Genomic DNA, 14736 nt, shown 5'->3' on the forward strand with positions numbered 1-14736 from the left:
CTAATATCTCCTGGCAATGACCGTTGCCAAAAGTAATGCTGTTTACTACTGTAATAGTATTATACTGCAGTGTACGTATCAATTGCATGTGTACAAAATTGAAACTACACAAAAGTTTGTCTAACTGCAAATGCTCTAGTCCTGCTGATCTGAACACAGAGTGCCACATGAAATATGAATACACAAATATATCAGTTTATATCAATAACTGTTCATTATTTGCATAATGTTAATTGGACACATGGTGACATGGAAGTAGCTAATGACAAACATACTGGCAAATTGTACAGTTTAAAATGTATTGTTTGCACATAAATAAAAAAAAGAAAAAAGTGTTATCGTTTAAACGAATATGTGGGTTCTTTCATTTTGGAACATCTTTTCTGATTCTTTATAGTGTGTGTGTGTATGTGTGTAAGTTCCTTTCTATATAATGAAAGATGTTTATCTGAACTTACATAAAGCGAACAGGGGCCTGTTCCACTAAGCTGGTTTCACTGTAAAAGATGCTTTTTTACTTAGATTTTTTGTCTTGTTTCCGGCCAAAATATCTGAAGATTCTTAAAATAAGATTTATAGACAAATAAAAATGAATAGTTTTTGTTTAGAACCAGCAAAATAATCTGCCAATGGGGTAAGCCAAAAAAAATCTTATTTCAAACAGAAAACAAGATAATTTTTCTTACTCCAATGGCAGATTATTTTGCTTGTTTCAAGTAAAAGCGCACTTAATACTGACTTGTTGGTTCTAAAAAAACAATTATATATATTTTTAATATTTATAAAAAAAATATTTCTTGATTTAAGAATTCTTAGATATTTTGGCTGTAAACTAGACGAAAAAAAAACTAAGTACGTAACTATCATATAGACATACACATACACATACATATTATATATATATATATATATATATATATATATATATATATATGTGTGTGTGTGTGTGTGTGTGTGTGTGTGTGTGTGTGTGTGTGTGTGTGTGTGTGTGTGTGTGTGTGTCTGTGTGTGAACAAATACCTCTGTAAAAACCTTCAGATTGTACACAGGATTAAAAATGTAAAGTTTGGTGTGTGTGTGTAAGTGCTACTGAAGTGGAGATTTAGGGCTCAGTGTAGGAGAAAAAACTCATTTTGAGAAAGTGGCCTTTAAAAATATGTATTGTAATTGAAATCTATTGACAGAGATAAATAAAGTGCTATAAAAGAAACACTTAACAGTCTGTTTTCTTTCCACTAGTCTAAAAAAACACTATGAAAAACCAAAAAGCCCAAAATCTCAAATTTGAAAGGTGCATGCAAAAACAGCATTTTTGCCTGCAGTGTCTCCTCTTAAAGAAAAGATAATTGATTCACATGCCGCTTGTTCTGAGGCAAAGTTATCTCACTACAAATTAAAGAGCGTGAAAACACATTTATTATTTGTATTCTATAATAAAATTTACAGATTTTACAGGCTATGTGCTACAAATAATGAACGGACTTGAAGATGTTAAATATTATTTCCAAGCATTTATACGAAAATAAAACAGCTTGTGAACACTCACTTAACGTTATGTACTTAGGAAAAATCAAGAATGGATTAATCATTAATCGTGAATTGTTGCAAGGTCCTAGCAACCAAAACACACAAAATAAAGTGAAAAAACAAAGAATCTGTTTGTTTCAGTAACCAGTAACTTAAAAAAAAACTAGTGTAGAACTCATTCATTTCCAAGCTGAACACTGACTAGTACTATTTGCAAATAAAAAGAAAGAAGTGAGACTCAGGCTTGTTTCAAGCAGATAAATGGATGAAATGTCAAATCAAAACATTTCTAATAAAAAAAGTATTATTGCAAAAGTTTTATTAACATCACATAAAATGCTCAAAAGAACACATATCTGCATTTATACGGATTTTATTCAGTACTAACATTTTTAATATTTGGCACTAACACCAGTAACATTTCCAGATTCTTGGTACCAACTTTAGTACATTACCATAAAATTGCAAAGTGGTGCAGGGATAATGGCATAAAAACCCATTAATTTATTAACATTGTATTTATTGTCATTAAAAAACAACATACAAACATTTGGAGTGTGAGTGTGTGCAGTTTAGATGGTAGAACAAAACACTGACGTATTGTCGAATCACATTTACCAGACTTTATACTCAAGGGAAATATTCTTCTGGGTTTTGAAATCCCTGCACCACGTCAAAGAAACTATATTTTAACTCTTGTATTTGTATTTGATGATAATAATTGAATGAGTAAATTACATTGACAATAATAATTATTATAAGTAAATAATATATTAAAACAGCATGTAACCTTCAAATACTTTAAAATCAAGTAAACATTGCTTACAGTATTTCCTCCAGTGAAAATCTAGGAATATAATAAAGAACAAAGAAACACATTATGTAAAACAAGTGGCGAGTCTATTGGGGTTCCCTTCCGAGGGAACTCTCACCGCGTCCCCTAGGGATCGCTATTGGGGAACGCTGCAGCGTGACTCGTGTCTGAAGAATGCATAGAAAAACTCCATGAAATGGCCGGCGACAGCGTATGACGTCACTGCGGCGCGCACGTCGCTGCTGGTGCGTCACTACCGGGCGACACAGTATAAAGAGTCGCCGAAGTAAACATACACCCTCTTCGCTGTCTTCAGCTTTCTCTTTGTCTAGGAGTGCATATTCTCTCACCGGAGGCCTGCTTGTGACGTGTGTGGTAATCTGATACCCGCACTTTCACACTGCCCGAGCTGTGAGGGGAGAACGCAAGCAATATTACCTCTTGAGAGAGTAGAATGCGATCGGTGCATTCATTGCTTGTTTGTAACAAGAGGCACGCTCTCATACCCACTTGCTACGACTCTCTGCTACGTGGGTGTGGTAATTACAGCTCGTTCAGCTCCCGAGGGACTAATGGGCTTATTGCGAAAACGCAGTATGCAAAAGAGGGAGGTGAGTTTCTCTGTTCCTCATTTTGCATGAGTGTGTTTGCCTCTCGCGGCATTAACAGACGCATTCGCGGCGTCGCCAGCGGCTCCTTGCTCGTTTATTCCCGAGGGAATTTGGCGTCTGGGCGGAGTTTGTTTAGCTCCCGCGGGAGCCGAATATGTGCTGCGCGTCGCGATTGTGGAGTTAATTTACTGCCATAAAATATGTGTGTGCATGTATATGTATATACATATGTATGTTATGTATGCATATATGTGTACATATAAAGGGGAGAGATTTTCCTAGACTAGTTCGACCATGATTATGCAGATCATGGCAGAACAGTCTTAGTAACTACAGCTGTCTGAGGCTAGCTGTATGTTAACTCTTCCTACTTTAGGGCTGGAGGCTTTCAGTCAGTTTTACCTCTGGTAGTCCTTCCTACACATACAGATATCTGCGGATATCTGTGTGTGGGCTTACTGATTACTTTTTGTTTGGAAACAGAAAAGTAGTTCTTTTAAGCTCTTGCCTAGATGGTGCTGTCTCCCCTGCTAGGGTTTAAATAGACAGCCCACTCTGCTGGGTTGGGCTGTTTTCAGGAGGACTAACCGGAGGTCTTTCACTGATCTGTTAGTTTTTCCCAGGCTCATTGGCCTTTCTGGATTTATGTGATTTGGGCTAGGTAGATCACTGCCTTTGAGTCCTTCACTCCATGAAGGCCCAGGTTCGAGCCCTACAACATGAGCTCCCTGCACGCAGCGGTTCTTATGTCCCATAAGAACCTCCATTACCGATGGTCTGGATTTTAACTCCTTAAACAGGTTTTGTTTAAGTTTGAGTTAAATGCAGGTCACTCATGGGTGAGTACGATCCATATTTTTCTTTTAATAAAGAAAAAGAACTTAATACTGTCTCAGGCCTGTGTGTTGTGTTTTTGCTTTTCAGAGAAAAACACGATGAGTTCACGGCGGATGCTCCCCCTCTGATCCTACGGGTTATGGTTATGGCAGTGTTCGTCCTATCCACACCACAGGTCGGGCGGTAAACCACCCTCTCAGCATATGTTAGACATAGGACTTATGTCCTCTTCAAGGTAAGCTCCCTAAGTTTCTTTCTTAGGATTGCCCTTGGCATGTTTAACATTTGTCCTTTGCAGGCCTTTTTCTGAGAATCCCTCTTCCAGACTCTCTCTGTGGACTTTAGATCCTGTGAAGTGATCTTATCAGCCGAAGGTTCTTTCCAGCACCTCCTGAGTTTTGTCTCCAAGGAGCAATTTCTCAGTTCTCCAGTAACTAAAGTAGTACTCCCCTTTCCGCGGAAAGGGTTTATTCAGAGTACCGCTTCTCGCTGACAAGCCAGGCTTTCTCCCCGGGTTCATCTGGGTTAGGAGCCTGTCCCTCTTGTCCAGGCTGATTCTCACTCTTCAGGCTCACACTCGAGCTGGGCTCTCCCCTTCCCAAGGGAAGGGGTCCCTAACGAGCGCCCCCTCGACGGGATGGGCGTTCCTCCCTGGCCTTCAGGGTTAGGAGTCTATCCTCATAAGTTCCTGCTCCGGGGGATTTATGTCCCGTTGAGACAGGAACATAAGTCCACCTAGACTGGGGTCTGTCGATCCCCCTGTTAGCACGAGGGCAGGGTCGATTCAACCGAGGTAGTACTCCCCTTTCTGCAGAAGGGGTTTATTTAGAGTACTGTTTCTCGTTGACAGAGCCAGGTTCTCCTCCCGGTTCATCTGGGTTAGGGGCCTGTCCTTCTTGTCCAGGCTGATTCTCACTCTTCAGGCCTCACGCACGAGCTGGGCTCTCCCCTTTCCGAGGAAAGGGTCCCCAATGAGCGCCCCTCGTCGGGACGGGCGTTCCTCCCTGGCCTTCAGGGTTAGGAGTCTGTCACCATGACTATCCAGGAGCTCCCTTCTCAGGAACTTGAAGTAACTTTAGTAGCTCCCCTTTCCGCGGAAAGGGTCCTCTCAGAGCTCTTCAATGACAGCAGCTCACCTTAATTCAAGGTTCGTCAGTAGCACCACTGTCGTATGGACAAATTCCCCTTTATTTGGGTAGAATCTGTCATCAGGCTTCCTGAGTCAGGTATGATTGCTCCCCTTTTGAGAAAAGGGTTCCTCTCGAGCGCTGCTCCTGGCAGGAGGAGTAAGCTCCCCTTCTGATGAAGGGTGAAATCCGAGCGCTGCCTCCTGGCAGGCGGGTTTTCCTCTCTGTTAATCAGGGTTAGGAGCCTGCTTGCGCCTGACTTCCAGGTCGAGTGTCACCTCCCCTTCAGGCTTTATGACTAACTAGGAGTTCCCCCCTTTTTCAGGACCTTGAAATGACCTTAGCTGCTCCCCTTTCTGCGGAAAGGGTCCTACTAGAGCACCACCTTCTGGCGGGTGTTGGCATTTCTCCCTGCTTCTCAGGGTTTTGAAACCTACCCTTAACATGCTAGAAGCGAAGGCTCCTACGATTGAAGCCTCCTCAGGCTGTTGGCAGCTCACCTTTTAGGGTTCCCTCAAAGCAGCGCCACTGCCGCATGGTGAATTTTTCTCCCTTGGCTAAGGAAGAAATAACCTCTATCTTTCTCAAGGTCCTGATTTGAGCACGTTCGCTCCCCTTCGCAAGGGTCCCGTTTAGAGCACGGCTCCTAGTGGGATGAGTATGCTCCCCTTACAAGGAAGGGTAATTTCTGAGCACCACCTTCTCCTAGTAGGCATCCATGTGGACTGGGTCTAGTATGCTCCCCTTTACACTAAAGGGTCCCTTCAGAGCATTGCCCTTTTTAAGGACGGATGTTCCTCCCTGCAAGTCGGGGTTAGGGGTCTGTCCGCTGTCTGCGTCCACTATATGATGGTCAGTAGCTCCATGATTTCATCAGTCGACTAACAGTTTGCGGACTGTCTGTCCTGATTGGGGTGTAGCATTGCTCCCCTCTCTAATCACGGAGGGTTCCTCCCCTATTTTAATTCTTGTCATCCTATGACAAATATGGAGCTTTAATATGAAACCCCCAAAATGGGGGAAAACACAGTCTCCAAATCCCATTTTACTAGGGTAAGTGTCCCACGCTAAACCCTGGGCACTTTCTGAAATCCACAATAGTGGTAAGTGCGCACGGAATCTTTGTGCACTTCCTAAAATCCACATAAGTGGTAAGTTCCCACCAAGCTTTTGGGTTCTTTTCTAAAATCCTATACGGTATGGGTTACGCGGTACTCGTTCCCATTTTTTGAGTTGGTTTAAAACCCCGGTCTCCCTGGGCCCAACTTCACTCGATATCACCTCAGATATCTCCTGACCATCTGTTATCCAGGGTGCGTTATCTGAGGATAACCCCTGCTAGAACGGTCTCTGTCTTGGGACAGGCCTGTTAGTCGCTATTTCTGAGTCAGTTCACTGAGGGAACTAGACTCAGTAGTACTGGCAGTTCCTGTTCTAGTTAAGTCTAAGTATTAACTTAGCCGTTCCTCCGAAGGAATCTCCGATTCCAACCTGAGCTGTGCTCTGGGTCCTTTGACCCATTCAGGTAAGTGAGTAACAGTTCAGGCTTTGGCCGGGGAGGTTACGTTCTGACAGCTGTCACCTCGTCCTATAGGGATAATTCCTCACAGAATTTACACTTAGTGCTCGCTACTATGCACTCCCCTCAGCATGGAGACGTTGGTATACCGTTCCCCAATAGCGACCCCTAGGGGACGCGGTGAGAGTTCCCTCGGAAGGGAACGTCTCTAGGTTACGTATGTAACCCTAGTTCCCTGAGAAGGGAACGAGACACCGCGTCCCCTACGCTTCTTACCATGCCTCGGACGAGAAGCTTCAGACAGTGAAGCGGGTGTATGTTTACTTCGGCGACTCTTTATACTGTGTCGCCCGGTAGTGACGCACCAGCAGCGACGTGCGCGCCGCAGTGACGTCATACGCTGTCGCCGGCCATTTCATGGAGTTTTTCTATGCATTCTTCAGACACGAGTCACGCTGCAGCGTTCCCCAATAGCGACCCCTAGGGGACGCGGTGTCTCGTTCCCTTCTCAGGGAACTAGGGTTACATACGTAACCTAGAGACGTTTAGCTTTCACTCTTGGTTTGATGCTAAACTGAATTCGATTGACCCAAATGTGTCTATTTGTCACAGCTTCAATGCACACGGTTCAAAAGAATGCTGGAGTCAATTTCTTCAACCAAAAATATATAAATATAAATTCCCTCTGCTTCCAGAGCGTTATTCAGGCCTATAAGAAAAGCAGGCCAGTAAACAGCCCATCCTGTTTCGGTGGACTCGGGTACAGTTTGCAGGTGCACACCTGAGTTCAGAAAACAGTGATCACATTATCCAAAACAAACCCAGGTGCACACCAAAAGTGCTAGTGTGAAAGCCCCCTTAGTCTACATTTACACTCTAAGATATAATCCAGGGGGGTCCAACCCTGTTCCTGGAGATCTACCTTCCTGCAGAGTTCAGTTTCAACCCTGATCAAGCACACCTGTCTGTAATGATCAAGTGCTCTTTCAGATCTTAATTAGTTGGTTCAGTTGTGTTTGATCAGGGTTGGAGCTGAACTCTGCAGGAAGGTAGATCTCCAGGAACCCTAGATATAATCTATATCTATATCTACTTAGACATACAGTATCAGATTTTTTATTTTTTATTTTTTGTCCTGTTCATTGCTATGGCTATCATTATGTCAGCCATTGCCGTTTTGGATTCAATCCCACAATTCTGCCCTACAAAGGCAAAGTGCAGTAACTACGCCAACACTGAAACTGAGAAATATGCCTTTAAAGTTTTTATACCATATATGGTATTAGTTTGGATTTTGTAGTTTGCAATTTTGACACTCTCGTTTCTCTGAAACGGGACAAAATTTAACCAGGAGACTTTGCCACAAGACAAAACATTTTAAGCCTTAACTCAATTTTGACCAAATTTGTAGTTACTGCACTTTGCCTTTGGAGGGCAGTTTTACCGTCAATACATTTCCCACCCCAGAATATTTGGGGTGTTTACTTAGCAGCATAAAAAATGCATATTTTATTTAAACTGTGAACAGTTTTGAGGACAAGTGCACAGATTTTGGCACTCTTTTGAAAACCCTGTTATAATAGGTAAAGCTACCTACGCAATGTGTCTCTTATTCTCATTGCGATCGTACTTAATGAAATAATTCACGAGTGTGCATAAGAAAACTTCTGGCATTTGGAGCAATGTTAAGTGGATTCTGAGATGACTGATTGACACATGATTGGTCATTTAATTTACACGGTTATCAGATATGTCCATGATTGGCTACAATGCTCAATGCTACAAAAAACACGTAGATAGAAAAACTAGAATTGACCTGGTACATTTTTTACAATGTCAGTACCAACTTGGTACTGAATCACCAATACTTTTGACAATACTAGTCACAACAGACAGCAAGTCCTCAGTAAACCTCAGAAAACTTCAACAGATTCAAACCAGTTCTTTGTATCAGCAACTGGTCTCTTGGCTCCTAGTGTTGCCTATGAAAACTGAGAGTTATCAACACATTCTCACTCCCAACTCATCACATACTGACGCTTGGTCAAGACCCCTTTTGGCGTCGCTTTTTGATACTCAGGGTACCCCTTTAGCATACTTTTTTTGACGTTCAGGTTCCTCCATTGCTTTAAATAAGAAACCCTTGACATCAATATGCTGACACGAAAGGCACTGTACTTATATTTGCCTGTTGCGTGTTTTATATTGTTCAGAAGTTGATAGGTTTAGGGTAGGAACGGGTTTAGGTGCTCCAATTTTGGTGTTCCAATTTTGTATTACAAATGCTTGCAAACCATCAAATTAAAACAAACAATTGAAACCAATGGAGGACCAATTATGCTTAAAGGAGTACCTTGAGCATCAAAAAGTGATGCCAAAGTGGTCCAAGCTTCAATATTTGACCTGTTGGGAGTGAGAACGTGTTGCAGTTACCTGACCAAGCTCATTCAGGTCTTGTGTGCTGCTTTGAACATACATCAAGGTTTGATTTTGTAAACCAGCTTGACCAGTTTCTTTTAAACAGATTGGCTCAAAAGAATGATTTCTTCAAGAATTGGACATCACTAGCATCTGGTTCCTCTTTGAGGAACGTGTTGCCAAACCTTTTGGCCTACATCAAAAGGAGAGTAAAAGTTGATAATGGTCTGTGAGAGACCACATTTCTTGGAGTCTTTGAGTCTTTTCCTTTAATGTTACAGTTTGGTCCATTTGTTGGACCAAACTCTTCTATCAGACACAATTAACTGGTACAATTTTCAAATCATTACACCAGAAGAATGGAAAGACGGTGTCAATGAAGGAGGTGGTGAATGTGTGTAGATGTGTGTTAGTTACAGGATCAGAGAATGACAGTGTTCCTCTGTCATAGTCCAGATCAACTCTCACCCTGTCCAGCCTCTGTTTAACAAGAAAACCAAACCTCTCATCCAGTCCATACTGCACCCACCAGACCTCATCGTTAAAGAAAACAGGTCCCTTCCTCTGGTTTGATGCTGTAGTTACTCCAAGGCTCCAGTACAAACTCTCTTTGACCTCTACATCCCAGCTGTGTGTTCCTGAGTTAAAACCCTCTGAACCCAAAACACAGGCGTACTCGTCAAATCTCTCTGGATTATCAGGAAATGGTTGACTGATGAAGCTCCATCTCAGGCTGGTCAGATCATCAGACAGGATGAGATGTGACTGAGCCGTGTTTGGGTCCAGAATCACAGGAGCTGAGGAGATACAATCAACAGGTTATTTTTTTTTCACACATAATTTTAAAATCTGTCAATCTTCCCCCATGCATCATTTCCAGTGCATGTGTAAGAGCATAGATCTTCTCCATACTCACTGTTTTGGACAATGTTCTGCATCTTCTTCCAGACTCTGAACGGCAGGTTGCCCAAGTAACGTGGCACATGAATCAAAGCTCCAGAAGGCATCTGTGGATCCGGCTGTGAGATCTGGACTCTGGAAGAACATTCAAGAGTCAGAATTGCAGTGGCTTTGGATCAGAATCAGAGAGACCAGAGACACCAGCAGATCACTCACCTTTCCATTGAGATTTGAAACTTCTGCAAAACAAACACACAACTAATCATCAAGAACTCAATCAATCATCAATTAATCAATTATCAAACATTTGAAATCAGACCTTTAGAAAGCAAACGTCACTGGTTTTCATCATCTCCTCTGTGTCTTTGATTTTATCTGAAAGAGCTGAGATGTGTCTGTTGATCTCCTCCAGCTTCTCCTTCATCATCTGCTTCTTCTGCTCCTCTTCCTCTCTCAGTGCAGTGATTGTAGCTACTTCTTCATCTCTGAGAAACTGATGAAGCTTCTCAAACTGCTGTTTAATCTGACGCTCTGTGTGCTCAGTTTGAGACTGAAATCAAACCACATTCACTTCAATCATCTCAAAAACACAACTTATTCTGGAGCAGTATAAAGAGTCAGTGGCTAAATGTTGGTAACCACATCTTTAACTTTCTGAAGTATTAGTACTGTAATACTGTAAAAACTTTTGTCTCTGTAGGTGAAAATACATAAATCTCATCAGCCTCTTTTCACAAAACAACAGTAGCTACTAAATGACTTAAAGGCTGGAATACACTACACAACTTTTGCCCTGGAGAAGTTGGTGCTAGTTGCTGAAAGTCAGAGTAAGTCTGCAAATTTGAGTTAATAGATTTCATTGAAAAACAAGTACTATATGAAAGTGACAGATTCTTATTTTTTGTCTCATATGAATCTATCTAGTATGATGATATCAAACATGTTTGATATTTTGAGCCAATTTTAGAATGCATATTGTTTTCATTGGTCACGGCCAGGTTTTCTCTGTGAAAGTCATAAGTGTATCGCAGCAAACGTTCCCATATGGCTCCCATTTGGTTATTTTTGGGAATCAAATGAGAATGTTCTAGGAACGTTCCCTGCAGGATTTTTTTTGTTTTGTTTGTTTAATTATATAACCTAAAAAGAACATTCCTAGAACGTTACCTGCAGGTTATTTTTAGGTTTCATTTTATAACCTAAAAAACTTTCCCAGAAAGTTCCCTGCAGGTTATTTTTAGGTTTCATTTTATAACCTAAAAAATACTTCCCAGAACGTTCCCTGCAGGTTATTTTTAGGTTTCATTTTATAACCTAAAAAATACTTCCCAGAACGTTCCCTGCAGGTTATTTTTTAAGTTAAAATGTTATAACCTAAAAGGACCTTCGCAGAAGGTTCCATGCAGGTTATTTTGAAGTTATTTCTAACGTCCACATGTCCGAAATAAGGTTTTCATAAAGTGTAGACATCAAAGTGGTGAAATCGCATTATAATGATAATATAATTCCAATTTTACAGCTAAAAATACGATAACGTTCAGCGTAGTAGGAAAATCATATCATAAACACCGGGTTCTTTAGCACGCGCTTTCTCCTGTCTTCCACATAAAGCCGCGCGCTCGCATAATTTAAAAATTAACGGTCATTTCGTTTTACTGGCTGACTAACATTCGTTGATTGCACTCTTTAATGGATAATTACTCATAATTAATATATAAATAAAAGAGTAAATATTGTTATTTCAGGGTGATTTCATCTGAGACGTCTAATTGAAGAGAACATGAGGTTAACCGAGAGGTTTTCGTTTACTGACCAGAAGAGGGAAGCACATCATCGTAATTCAGTGGTAAGAAACGAATTTAATGTTATCCTAGTTACAGTGTTGTAAAGTATTTGAGTAAATGGACTTCGTTACTGTACTTAAGTATTTTTTTTGGCTACTTTTTACTTGTACTGAGTATCAAAAATATAAGCAACTTTTACTCTCTACTCGACTACATTTTTTATGTAATATATGTACTCTTTACTCCACTACATTTGAACGTACACTTACCGTTACTCATTACATTGTGATTGTGCGCGACAAGTCGGCATCTTTTTCTGCTATGGGTAATTTCTTGAGCGGAAGAGGCGATATGGCCATCTGCAGGGTGCTGAAGGTACTGGATGCTATTTACCTATGTGCTAAATGAGACTACTCCACATGAACGTGAACGGAATCTCTGTGCGGAATTCAAAATCCCTATGTGAGTAATGTTATAATGTACAGTAATGATGCTATGCGTTTTCTTTATAGTTTCTTTCAGAGACTTTATGCCCTTTTCCATCAGCAAAAGTGAATATTTGTATGCCATCAAGGCATCGTAAATTGTCAGATGAAATAATGGATTTTACTTTTTTTTGTCCATTGTTGACTGAAAATACCTTCTTGAAGAACATTTTTTTACTTGTGCCTTTTTTGAACATTTGAGTTTGACTGAGACTGACTTGTTCTGCCATTTTGAAACATTAAGGTGTTCAATTTTATTTCTATATTAGGATATAAATAAATTCTCACAAATAAACGGTTTCTTGTTATACACATTTCTTTGTGTTCTTTGAGCCTACAGTACGAGTAAAATACTTAAGTTCTTTTAAAATCGGATACTTTAAGACTTTTACTCAAGTCTTATTGGAATTGGTGACTTGTAACTTGTAACGGAGTAATTTTTACAGTAAGGTATCTGTACTTTTACTCAAGTATGGTTTTCGGGTACTCTTTACACCTCTGCCTAGTTAAAGTAGAATAAATGTTTTTTAGTTTTTAATGTCTGTAAAAAAAATACATCAAATAGCTAGCTTACAGTAGTAATATATCTTCTCCATTTGCTCTCATCTCTCAGGTAGATTTACATTGTCAACAGCTCAAGCATATTAGTCATGTTGTCGGCATTTGCGTAAAATGACTGTCTGAAAGCAGGTGAGAACTAGCCAATGGGATCACCCCTTGCACTTCCTGTTTTCTAACCAATATAGGAAAATATAATCAGAAAACTAATTCAGCTTTTCTCATCAAATTAAAATGTCAAAAGGATCAGTCCTCACCTTGATGTGTTTAACTGTTCTCTCAAATTCTCCTTTAATGTTTTCTTTGTGTTGAAGTTTCTCTTGTAAGGACTTCAGTGCCGCATTGAGCTCCTCCTAAAATTCAAAGTGAAAATCTAAGGTGGAATCCATGTTCATATGAGCAAAGTGTTACAGAGGCATTTATACATTATGTTTAGGATATATACCTTCTATACATTTTAATCCACAGATTTACATCCCCTACCTTATATGGGGAAGCCACTTCATCGATGGGTCTGAAAGTGTGATTGAGGTGTGTCTGTGAGGTAAAGCAGATTAAACAGGCAGGCTGGTTGTCCTCCACACAGAAGAGTTTGAGTTTCTCACCGTGTAAACTACAGATCTCCTCAGATTCGGAGGAAAGGGTCTCTTCTCTCTCCTTCAGGAACGTCTCGCACAAGTTTTTTAACGCAAGATTACACGTAGGTTCATGTTTTGACACTCTCCTGCAGACGGGACACTCCCGAGTTTTCTTGATTTTCCAGAACTGTTGAAGACACTCTTTACAGGCACTGTGGCTACATGATAAAATAACAGGAGCACTGAAAATATCCCGACACACGGGACAACTATAATCATATTCAGCCGGTGAATCCATTTGAGCTCCGGCCGGCGATCTAAACTTTACTTTCACTTTCTCAGTCAAAATAATAGCGAGAATGAGGTCATGCAATCTTAGCGTCACTTTCATTTTGAACAATGGTTTAAAAATGAATAAATCACGTGAATCACGAAGATCTGCTGTCTATTCAGAAACAAACTTCTCACAAATCTTTCATTACTGTCATGATCACCATTTGTAAAACTACAGATTTACTACAAATACCATGGTTAAACATAGTGTAGCAAAACAATGGTTAATTTGTGTTTACCATGGTATAACTATGGTAACCATGGTTAATTTTCATAAGGGCCAACATAGATCAAGTTGGGGGGGAAACATTAATGCGTACTTAGTAATTGTCAGTGGGCAACTTAAAAGTAGTAAAGTTTATCTCAGCTTTTACCTACAGCCACCTCACGGGAGATTATTCGTGACCAAATCAACCAAACATTTAACTGGCCTCAGATTTTGTAATTTAGGGAATTCAAAAATAAATGAAATACCATGTTTTGGCTCTTTAATGTGGTGTCCTCAGTTTTATCTCTTCATCTTTACTACTAGTTATAGCACAAAATAAACATGAATGAACACTGGAAGTTATGTTGTTTCAACCAGAAAGACATCAATACACACCATTTCGATTTTTTAAATGTACTATCCGTTTGTTGGTCAGATAAAATGGCGGATTCGGCGTTATGATACATCCCGTTAATGAAACTTGAATTATAAATATGAAATCTCCTGAAAAGTGACCGTTACAGAGCAAAATGAAGCACAAGCACGTCTTCATTGGTCCACTTGGATCCAAAAACCTTAGTTCAGACCTGTTTGGGTCCAAAACTTCTACAAGTGCCTTGGACAAGGGTTAGGTTCGGTATTAGCGGCCTTGGTTCTTGGGTATTTTAAAATAAATGTGTTTTTTCTTTTCAAATGGACCAAAGTTCTTTTAAACTATCCCGTATACCATAACCTCACATACATAACTCTGTCTTACAGATATGAAATCTATCAGGAAAATCTACTTGCTTCATTACGCTGCGTGTTCATGCAGGGCTTTTCTTTTTTGTGTGCAGCGAATCCATGAATTATTAGGCTATCGGTTTAATTTTTTTTATCAAGCTATCACGTTTGGGTCCAGTCGGGTTCGAAAATTGCACTTGATTAATTCCGATGAGGAAGCAGAATCTCAGCTGAAAACACCCAAGTTTGAATTATACCTGTAAAATCAACCATCTCAGACAAATGCATATGCAAATTAACCAGGGGACATCGGT

At 40.3% G+C, this 14736-nt stretch overlaps 2 protein-coding genes across 2 annotated transcripts in view; both read right to left on the reverse strand.

The window, feature by feature from the left end:
- LOC141290255 (interferon-induced very large GTPase 1-like) overlaps positions 1-14736 on the reverse strand; it is a 453394-nt gene that overhangs the window by 103828 nt on the left and 334830 nt on the right. The gene's annotated exons all lie outside the window — the stretch shown is intronic.
- LOC141331491 (zinc-binding protein A33-like) lies at positions 9111-13456 on the reverse strand. The gene is made up of 6 exons (XM_073836554.1): positions 13064-13456; positions 12838-12933; positions 10073-10303; positions 9970-9992; positions 9770-9888; positions 9111-9650 (listed from the first exon to the last, which is right to left on the reverse strand). The coding sequence occupies exons 1-6, from the start codon at positions 13454-13456 to the stop codon at positions 9166-9168; spliced, it is 1347 nt and encodes a 448-aa protein (XP_073692655.1). The 3' UTR covers positions 9111-9165.

The sequence above is a fragment of the Garra rufa genome, chromosome 1 (assembly GCF_049309525.1).
Source record: "Garra rufa chromosome 1, GarRuf1.0, whole genome shotgun sequence".
Lineage (NCBI taxonomy): Eukaryota > Metazoa > Chordata > Actinopteri > Cypriniformes > Cyprinidae > Garra > Garra rufa.

What these genes read in the sequence shown, in the direction of transcription:
- LOC141331491 (XM_073836554.1), bottom strand. Translation starts at nt 13,456, where the DNA reads ATGGATTCACCGGCTGAATATGATTATAGTTGTCCCGTGTGTCGGGAT. An exon ending in GAACAGTTAAACACATCAAG is followed by an intron (nt 10,304 to 12,837) that starts GTGAGGACTGAT and finishes GTTTGATTTCAG; the next exon opens with TCTCAAACTGAGCACACAGA. An exon ending in TTTCAAATCTCAATGGAAAG is followed by an intron (nt 9,889 to 9,969) that starts GTGAGTGATCTG and finishes ATGTTCTTCCAG; the next exon opens with AGTCCAGATCTCACAGCCGG.